Source organism: Papio anubis, chromosome 7, assembly GCF_008728515.1.
Source record: "Papio anubis isolate 15944 chromosome 7, Panubis1.0, whole genome shotgun sequence".
In the NCBI taxonomy this organism is placed as follows: domain Eukaryota; kingdom Metazoa; phylum Chordata; class Mammalia; order Primates; family Cercopithecidae; genus Papio; species Papio anubis.
In genome coordinates, this window is record NC_044982.1 from 104,728,616 (window position 1) to 104,738,839 (window position 10,224).

Below are 10,224 nucleotides of genomic sequence, written 5' to 3' on the forward strand. Positions count from 1 at the left end.
CAGAAGGTGGGGAATAGAGTAGAAAGGAATTGAGCTCTTCTTTGTCAACCAATGGTCATAATTTTTTTTCCTTGTTTGATTTGACCTTAATGGGCATTGAAACTACTGACCACTCCCTCCTTGAAATTACACTGTTTTCTTTCAGCCTTTAGTTCACTTCTTGGGTACCTTGAAACACTTTCCACTGTTCTCTGGTCACCTCTGATGTTGGTATCTTCAGGGTTCTGACTTATGCAGTGTCTGAACTCATTTTATACCTTCTCCCTGAGTTATCTTCACTTCTGTGGCTTTAATTAACATATATATGTTAATAATTCCCTAATCTCTCTCCTGGAACCAAAATCGTAATATCCAGCTACCTAATAGGGTAATATGTCCCTCAGAGTTTACAATCTCAGTATGTCCAAAGCTGGGCTCAACATTAATTTTCCACAAATTTACTTGTAACATCTTTATTTCCAATTACACCATCATCCATCCAGTTGCAGGAACTAGTAACCTGAGTAACATTCTTGTCAGCCCTCTGAGCACAAGCTAAGCCATCATATCCCCTGTGACCTGCACTATACATCCAGAGGGCCTGAAGTAACTGAAGAGTCACAAAAGAAGTGAAAATGACTTGTTCCTGTCTTAACTGATGACACTACCTTGTGAAATTCCTTCTCCTGGCTCATTCTGGCTCAAAAGCTCCCCCACTGAGCACCTTGTGTCTCCGGCCCCTGCCCACCAGAGAACAACCCCCTTTGACTATAATTTGACTACCCAAATCCTATAAAACGGCCCCACCCCTATCTCCCTTTGCTGACTCTTTTTTCAGACTCAGCCAGCCTGCACCCAGGTGATTAAAAAGCTTTATTGCTCACACAAAGCCTGTTTGGTGGTCTCTTCACATGGACGTGCATGAAATTTGGTGCCATGACTTGGATTGGGGGACCTCCCTTGGGAGATCAATCTCCTGTCCTCCTGCTCTTTGCTCTGAAAAGAAAGATCAACCTACAACCTCGGGTCCTCAGACAAACCAGCCCAAGGAGTATCTCACCAATTTTAAATAGGATAAGCGGCCTCTTTTTACTCTCTTCTCCAGCCTCTCTCACTATCCCTCAACCTCTTTCTCCTTTCAATCTTGGTGCCATCTTTCAGTCTCTCCCTTCTCTTAATTTCAGTTCCTTTCGTTTTCTGGTAGAGACAGAGGAGATGCGTTTTATCCGTGAACCCAAAACTCCATCACCAGTCACGGACTCAGGAAGACAGTCTTCCCTTGGTGTTTAATCACTGTGGGGACGCCTGCTTGATTATTCACCCACGTTTTGGAGGTGTCTGATCACCACGGGGATGACTGCCTTGATCCTTCACCCTTTGTGGCAAGCACCACTTTTTGGGGGGCAAGCACCCCCCACCCCTTCTCCACTTTCCTGGGGGGCAAGCACCCTTGACCCCTTCTCTCTGTGTCTCTACCCTCTCTTTTCTCTCCACTTTCCTGGGGGGCAAGCACCACCCACCCCTTCTCTCCATGTCTCTACCCTCTCTTTTCTCTGAGCTTGCCTCCATCACTATGGGCAACATTCCACCCTCCATTCCTCCTTCTTCTCCCTTAGCCTGTGTTCTCAAGAACTTAAAACCTCTTCAATTCACACCTGACCTAAAACCTAAATGCCTTATTTTCTTCTGCAATGCCGCTTAACCCCAATAGAAACTCGACAATGATTCCAAATAGCCAGAAAATGGCACTTTCGATTTTTCCATCCTACAAGATCTAGGTAATTCTTGTCATAAAATGGGCAAACGGTCTGTGGTGCCTGATGTCCAGGCATTCTTTTACACATCTGTCCCTCCCTAGTCTCTGTTCCCAATGCGACTCGTCCCAAATCCTCCTTCTTTCCCTCCTGCCTGTCCCCTCAGTCCCAACCCCAAGCATTGCTGAGTCTTTTCAATCTTCCTTTTCTACCAACCCATCTGACCTCTCACCTCATCCCCAGAATACTCCTCAGGTGGCTCCCCACCAGGCTGAATCAGACTCCAATTCTTCCTCAGCTTCTGCTCCTCCGCCCTATAATCCTTCTATCACCTCCTCTCCCCACACCCAGTCCAGCTTACAGTTTTGTTCCACGACTAGCCCTCCCCGACCTGCCCAACAATTTCCTCTTAAAGAGGTGGCTGGAGCTAAAGGCATAGTCAAGGTTAATGCTCCTTTTTCTTTATCCGACCTCTCCCAAATCAGTTAGCATTTAGGTTCTTTTTCATCAAATATAAAAACCCAGCCCAGTTCATGGCTCGTTTGGCAGCAACCCTGAGATGCTTTACATCTAAATCCTAAAAGGTCAAAAGGCTATCTTATTCTCAATATACATTTTATTACCCAATCTGCTCCCAACACTACATAAAACTCCAAAATTTAAATTCCGACCCTCAAACCCCACAACAGGACTTCATTAACCTCACCTTCAAGGTGTACAATAATAGAATAGAGGCAGCCAAGTAACAGTGTATTTCTGAGTTGCAATTCCTTGCCTCCACTGTGAGAGAAACCCTAGCCACATCTCCAGCACACAAGAACTTCAAAATGCCTAAGCTGCAGCAGTCAAACATTCCTATAGGACCTTCTCCATCAGGATCTTGCTTCAAGTACCAGAAATCTGGCCACTGGGCCAAGGAATGCCCGCAGCCTGGGATTCCTCCTAAGCCTTGTCCCATCTGTGCGGGACCCCACTGGAAATCGGACTGTCCAACTCACCTGGCAGCCACTCCCAGAACCCCTGGAGCTCTGGCCCAATGCTCTCTGACTGATTCCTTCCCAAATCTTCTCGGCTTAGCGGCTGAAGACTGATGGTGCCCAATCACCTCGGAAGCTTCCTGGACCATCACAGATGCTTTGGGTAACTCTTACAGTGGAGGGTAAGTCTGTCCCCTTCTTAATCAATGGAGGCTACCAACTCCACATTACCTTCTTTTCAAAGGCCTATTTCCTTTGCCTCCATAACTGTTGTGGGTATTGATGGCCAGGCTTCTAAACCTCTTAAAACTCCCCAACTCTGGTGCCAACTTGGACAATATTCTTTTACGCACTCCTTTTCAGTTATCCCCACCTGCCCAGTTCCCTTATTAGGTCGAGACATTTTAACTAAATTATATGCTTCCCTGACTATTCCTAGGCTACAGCCACACCTCATTGCTGCCCTTTTCCCCAGTTCAAAGCCTCCTTTGCATCCTCCCCTTGTATCTCCCCACCTTAATCCTCAAGCATAGGACACCTCTATTCCCTCCTTGGCAACCGATCATGTACCCCTCACCATCCCATTAAAACCTAATCACCCTTACCCTGCTCAACGCCAATATCCCATCCCACAGCAGGCTTTAAAAGGATTAAAGCCTGGTATCACTCACCTGTTACAGCATGGCCTTTTAAAGCCTATAAACTCTCCTTACAATTCCCCCATTTTACCTGTCCAAAAGTCGGACAAGTCTTACAAGTTAGTTCAGGATCTGCATCTTATCAACCAAATTGTTTTGCCTATCCACCCCGTGGTGCCAAACCCATATACTCTCTTATCCTCAAAACCTCCCTCCACAACCCATTATTCTGTCCTGGATCTCAAACATGCTTTCTTTACTATTCATTTGCACCCTTCATCCCAGTCTTTCTTCACTTTCACTTGGACTGACCCTGACACCCATCAGGCTCAGCAAACTACCTGGGCTGTACTGCCGCAAGGCTTCACGGACAGCCCCCATTACTTCAGTCAAGCCCAAATTTCTTCCTCATCTGCTACCTATCTCAGCATAATTCTCATGAAAACACACGTGCTCTCCCTGCTGATCATGTCCAGCTAATCTCCCAAACCCCAATCCCTTCTACGAAATAACAGCTCCTTTCCTTCCTAGGCATAGTTAGATACTTCTGCCTTTGGATACCTAGTTTTACCATCCTGACTAAACCATCATATAAACTCACAAAAGCAAACCTTGCTGATTCCACAGATCCTAAATCCTTTCACCACTCCTTTCCGTTCCTTAAAAACAGCCCTAGAAGCTGCTCCCACACTAGCTCTCCCTAACTCATCCCAACCCTTTTTTATCACACACAGCCAAAGTGCAGGGCTGTGCAGTCAGAATTCTTACACAACAGCCAGGACCACACCCTGTAGCCTTTCTGTCCAAACAACTTGACCTTACTGTTTTAGCCTAGTCCGCATGTCTGCGTGTGGCGGCTGCCACTGCTTTAATACTTTTAGAGGCCCTCAAAATCACAAACTATGCTCAACTCACTCTCGACAGTTCTCATAACTTCCAAAATCTATTTTCTTCCTCACACCTGACACATATACTTTCTGCCCCCCTCCACTACCTCTCAGAAAGCCAAACTCATTGCCTTAACTCGGGCCCTCACTCTTGCAAAGGGACTATGCATCAATATTTATACTGACTCTAAATATGCCTTCCATACCATGCACCACCATGCTGTTATATGGGCGAAAAGAGGTTTCCTCACTATGCAAGGGTCCTCCATCATTAATTCCTCTTTAATAAAAACTCTCCTCAAGGCAGATTTACTTCCAAAGGAAGCTGGAGTCATTCACTGCAAGGGCCGTCAAAAGATCCCGTCAGTCAGGGCAATGTTTATGCTGATAACGTAGCTAAAAAAGCAGGTAGCTCCAACTTCTGTCCCTCATGGCCAGTTTTTCTCCTCTTCAGTCACTCCCACCTACCGCCCCACTGAAACTTCCACTTAGGAGTCTCTTCCCACACAAGGCAAATGGTTCTTAGCCCAAGGAAAATATCTCCTTCTAGCCTCACAGGCCCATTCTATTCTGTTGTCATTTCATAACCTCTTCCATGTAGGTTGCAAGCCACTAGCCTGCCTCTTAGAACCTCACATTTCCTTTCCATTGTGGAAATCTATTCTGAAGGAAATCACTTCTCAGTGTTCCATCTGCTATTCTACTACTCCTCAGGGATTGTTCAAGCCCCCTCCCTTCCCTACACCTCAAGCTCAGAGATTTACCCCTGCCCAGGACAGGCAAATTGACTTTACTCACATGCCCCAAGTCAGGAAACTAAAATACCTCTTGGTCTGGGTAGACACTTTCACTGGATGGGTAGAGGCCTTTCCCACAGGGTCTGAGAAGGATACTGCAGTCATTTCTTCCCTTCTGTCAGACATAATTCCTCAGTTTGGCCTTGCCACCTCTATACAGTCCAATAACACACTGGCCTTTACTAGTCAAATCACCCAAGCAGTTTCTCAGGCTCTTGGTATTCAGTGAAACCTTCATACCCCTTACTGTCCTCAATCTTCAGAAAAGGTAGAACAGACTAATGGTCTTTTAAAAATACACGTCACCAAGCTCAGCCCCCAACTTAAAAAGGACTGGACAATACTTTTACCACTTGCCCTTCTCAGAATTCGGGGCTGTCTCGGAATGCTACAGGGTACAGCCCATTTGAGCTCCTGTATGGACACTCCTTTTTATTAGGCCCCAGTCTCATTCCAGACACCAGATCAACTTGGCTGTGCCCCAAAAAATTTGTCATCCCTACTATCTTCTGACTAGTCATACTCCTATTCACCGTTCTCAACTACTCATAAATGCCCCGCTCTTGTTTACACTGCCGGTTTACATTGCTTCTCCAAGCCATCACAACTGATGTCTCCTGGTGTTATCCTCAAACTGCCACTCTTAACTCCCTCTTAAAGTAAATAAATAATCTTTGCTGGCAGGGCTATGCTGAACCTCCTTGGGCACTCTAATTGGATGTCCTGGGTCCTCCCAATTCTTAGTCTTTTAATACCTGTTTTTCTCCTTCTCTAAATTCCATTTAGTTTTTCAATTCATACAAAACTGTATCCAGGCCATCACCAATAATTCTATAAGACAAACGTTTCTAACAACCTCACAATATCACCCCTTACCACAAAATCTTCCTTCAGCTTAATCTCTCCCACTCTAGGTTCCCACGCTGCCCCTAATCCCGCTCGAAGCAGCCCTTTGAGGCTCTGGAGAAGCAGTATCTCTCCATACCACCCCCCTCAAAATTTTTGCTGCCAACACGTCAACACTATTTCATGTTATTTTTCTTATTAATAAAAAGACAGGAATGTCAGGCCTCTGAGCCCAAGCTAAGCCATCATATCCCTTGTGACCTACACATATACATCCAGATGGCCTGAAGGAACTGAAGAATCACAAAAGAAGTGAAAATGGCTTGTTCCTGCCTTAACTGATGACACTACCTTGTGAAATTTCTTCTCCTGGCTCATCCTGGCTCAAAAACTCCCCCACTGAGCACCTTGTGTCTCCTGCCCCTGCCCGCCAGAGAACAACCCCCTTTGACTATAATTTGACTACCCAAATCCTATAAAACGGCCCCACCCCTATCTCCCTTTGCTGACTCTTTTTTCAGACTCAGCCTGCCTGCACCCAGGTGATTAAAAAGTTTTATTGCTCACACAAAACCTGTTTGGTGGTCTCTTCACACAGATGTGCATGAAAATCCTCATCTTCTCCCCCTGTTCCTCAAACCCCCACCCAATATCCAATTAATCATCAGGTCTGAGGCTTCCTCCTCTTCCACAGCCTCAAATTTTCTGCCTCTCCCCTGGTCTAGGTCACCATCATGCCCGGCCTGTGAACTTCAAGACCCACCTCGCTTGTCTCTTGCTCAATCTGGCCCACCTCCAATCTCTTCTCCACAATGCAGCAGCCTGAGTTCCTTCTAAAATATAAATCTGATTATGTTGCCTGCTTAAAACCCTTCAGGAGTCCTCCCCACCCTCTTTTCTGGTCAGTCCAGTGGCTCACACAGATGGCTCTCAACCTTCCTGAAAGACCTTTCCTCTGCCTGGAACATACCTCAGGCTCCTGTCTCCCTTCTCTCTGGCACCAGAGACCAGGTCCTCTCCCTGCTTCCACAGCCCCCATTACACTCAACTGTCCCTGACTGCTTTTTTATCTGTGCTCCCCTCTAGAGCAACCTGAGGACAAGAAGGGTCTCATGTTCACAGTTGTATTCCGTGACTAGTTCAGGACTCGACACAGCTGGCTTTTCATAAATGCTTGTAGCAGAATTTACGAATAAACAAATGAAGAAACAAACGAAAGAATCAAAGGTGGGGGAGGGTGTGAAAGTGGAGTTGAACTATAGGGGCAATGCTGGGAGCAGGAATGTGACGGTCGGATGGAGATGGGGACCAGCGGGAGGGGAAATGAATTTGCAGCAGGGGCCAGGCTGGGAAGCTGTGCAAGCACATCTAGGGCCTGCCTTCCTGGAGAGGCCCCAGGCTCAAACTCAAGTTCGCTGACTCAGACTCCTCCCCCACATTTTTGGGAAGCCAACCCGCCTAGCACGAAAAAGGAAGGGAACCCGTAACGCAACGCTGCAAACCAGAGAAACACCTGGAACTGGTGGGTTTCTCCTCCCCAAACCGAGCTGGCCCATCCCCCGCCAGCCCCTATCCACCCCGCGCCGCGTCCTAGGGGCCGGGGTGCCAGCGCTACCCGCGCTGGGCCGGGGCTCCAGGCCGCAAGAGGGGGCTCGGCGGGCTTCCGGTCGGCGCAGCCGGGGCGGTGCTGGGTCCGGGCGCTGTCCATGGTGCCCGCGCGCCTCGCACCGGCCCCGGCCCCGGCCCCAGCCCTCCCGCGAGCCTCCTCGCGGGCTCCCTCACCGCTTGTAGTCGGAGGAGAAGATGCCGCCGCTCGCGGGGTCGTGGCCGTACTCGGGCTCCCCGGGGCCAGCGGAGCCGCCCTTGTCTTCGCTGTAGGCGGGGGCGGCAGACATGGGGCGGCCAGGGAGAAGACTTCGCCGAGGAGGAGGTTGCGGGGCCGGAGGCCGGTTGAAGCCGAGGAACGGAACGCGGGCCGGTACGGGCCGGGCTGGCGAGGCCGGCGGCGCGGCAGGGGTTCAGCAGAGACCACAGGGTGCGGCGGCAGAGGCTGCGCGCGGATTTCTCAATCAGGGCCGCGCGCTGAGGTCTTAAAGGCACCAGCGCCAGCCGAGCGGAGGGCGAGTCCGCGAGGAGGCGACAGGGGCGGTGCAGCAGGGCCTGGCCCCGCCCATCCCTCGGAAATGCCCTCGCTTCAGGGCGTCTTCTGCCCTTTAAAGCGACTTGGCTCATCTCCAGGTCTGAAAGTGGGCGAGGCAGCTGGACGGACGCTGGGACCGTCTTCCAGGGGATGCGGAACACCTGCCCCCACCCCCGACCACCTAGCCTCGGCGGAACGGGCTTCTGGGGCTCCGTTCTCCCCAGACGCGCGAGCGGATGCTCCCCCACGCCGTGGGGGGAAAGCGGAGATCTGGAGAGAAGGCTGTGCCCGCAGGCTGGGAGTTCTAGAGCGGGAAGGGATCACCGCACCCGAGGACCGGCTTCAGATACCTAAGGACGCTCTCTTTCCCGCCTCACCTTTCCTAAAACATCTGGCTTGGCAGCAGGAAGCTCTTCGGCTTCCTGGAGGTGGCGGAATTTAAGGAATTAAGGTCAGGGAGCTCCGAGGAGCCCTTGGGGGCTTAGAGAGATGGGGAACAGGATACAGAGGACGGTGAACATCTAATTAAGCTTCGGAAAGTAGTTTAATGAATCTTTCTGAAGCCTCCACGTCCACCCAGGAGGGCCCAAGGTCATGCTTAATCCGGGGACACGTCCACATCCACTGACACCTGAAAAGGAAGAGAGAGGGTCTGGTGTGACCACCAGGACTCCTGAGTCATGTGAGACCTCCAGTGAGTACCTCCCTAGACCGAGGTACCCCTAGGCCCAAGGAAGGAGGGCTTGGATCAGATGGAAAGTAGTGAACTGGGCTGGGGGAAGAGGGAGGATTCAGCTGGGCCCGAATTTGGGCCATCAGTTTAGGTGGCTGGAGTCTCTTAGCTAGGCATGGGGACTGAAGGAGTTCCTAAGGCCTGAGTCCTGGTCTGTAGACTAGCATCCCGAAGTATCCATGGCCAGAATTGGCGGGCCTGCCTGGGAAGGAGTGGGGCCCCAAAACGTGGAGCTTGACTCAGTAGAAAAGTTCTATTGGAGGTCATTCTATTGGGGTAAGATTCTGTTGGAGTAATGGGAAGGTTCTATTGGGATAACCTAGACAAGTGGGTGGGTCTGCTTGGTTCTGGTGGCTTTGTGCCTGCCAGAGAAAAGTGGATCTTGAGTTTGGAGAAAACTGATGTGGGTAGGGAGTGGGGACGGAAGGGTCTGAATTTTGCAGTTGCGCGTTTGTAAGCCTCTTTGGCTAGTCTGCTCAGAAGGTGGGATGAGTCCTGTATAGGTAGCTGGGCCACGCTCACCGAGCTGCTGGAGCTCCCCTCTCTTTGCCGGGGGTCCAGGCTGGGACCTGGGGCGAGCAGTTGCAGTGCAAAGTGCACACAGTTGCTGCATGTGGCGTGATAGGGTGGTGGGTTCGCGTCCATGGCTTTGCGCACTCTGCGCTCCAGCACCGCTCCGTCAACTCCACTGCGTCTACGCAGCAGCACGCACAGCAGCAGCACGCACAGCAGCGGGCGCTGCACCTGTTTGGATACGTTGCCTTACCAGGAGGCCAGAAACGGCCCACAGCCTCCTGAGTTCTTGCCTGCGGGGATCGCCAGAGGGGTGCGGATCAGAGCCAGGCTTAGGTCCTATGCCCTGTGATCCCGCACCCCCATTTCCCGAGACCCCAGGGACCCTGAGTGCCCAAACCCTATTTTCAGAGACACGTACCCCCTGCCTGGGACTTCAGTCTTTATCCCCAGTAGCCAGCTCACTGGTGGGGCGTGGCTTGGCTGGGCAGCCTCTCTGCAGACCTGGGCCTGTGTTTCTGCTGAAGGCACTCACCCTCAAAGTGGATGATCTCTCCATGGCCGCAGTACTGCCCACCTGGGCCCCGCGCCAGCGTCCAGTGGGGTACATCAGCCTGAACAGGAAGAGGTCTCCTGGCTCAGGCTTCCTGCCCTCCAACTTCACAGCCTCGAAGTGTTAACTCAGGAAAGCCTCAGAGAGGAAGAACTTAATGGTGCTGACTGCCCCAGTCAAGGCCTGCATGTATCCTGTCGTTTACACGGGCCCGGAATACGGAGGAGGTGGGTCCTTCCACTGACCATAGGTCAGATGGTCTGCCCAGGGCTCAGGGATACCTGTCTTGGGCTTGGGCCCAAGGCAGAATGTCTTCACTGCCACACACTTGTCTCCTTGTGCTTAAGGGACTCCAGAGGTCCAGATATCACAGATACATCCTGCCTCTAGCCCCTACTGAGAACCCT

At 50.8% G+C, this 10,224-nt stretch overlaps 1 protein-coding gene across 2 annotated transcripts in view; it reads right to left on the minus strand.

The window, feature by feature from the left end:
• AP3B2 (adaptor related protein complex 3 subunit beta 2) overlaps positions 1-8,001 on the minus strand; it is a 50,447-nt gene extending 42,446 nt beyond the window's left edge. The window contains exon 1 of one of the 2 annotated variants that reach the window (XM_003901326.4): positions 7,661-7,974. In XM_003901326.4, the coding sequence (XP_003901375.1) occupies positions 7,661-7,773 (113 nt within the window). In that variant the 5' untranslated portion in view covers positions 7,774-7,974. Of the gene's footprint in view, positions 1-7,660 lie in introns of both variants that reach the window. The other variant, XM_021940827.2, reaches the window with a different exon arrangement.
• Between the last annotated feature and the right edge of the window lie 2,223 nt (positions 8,002-10,224).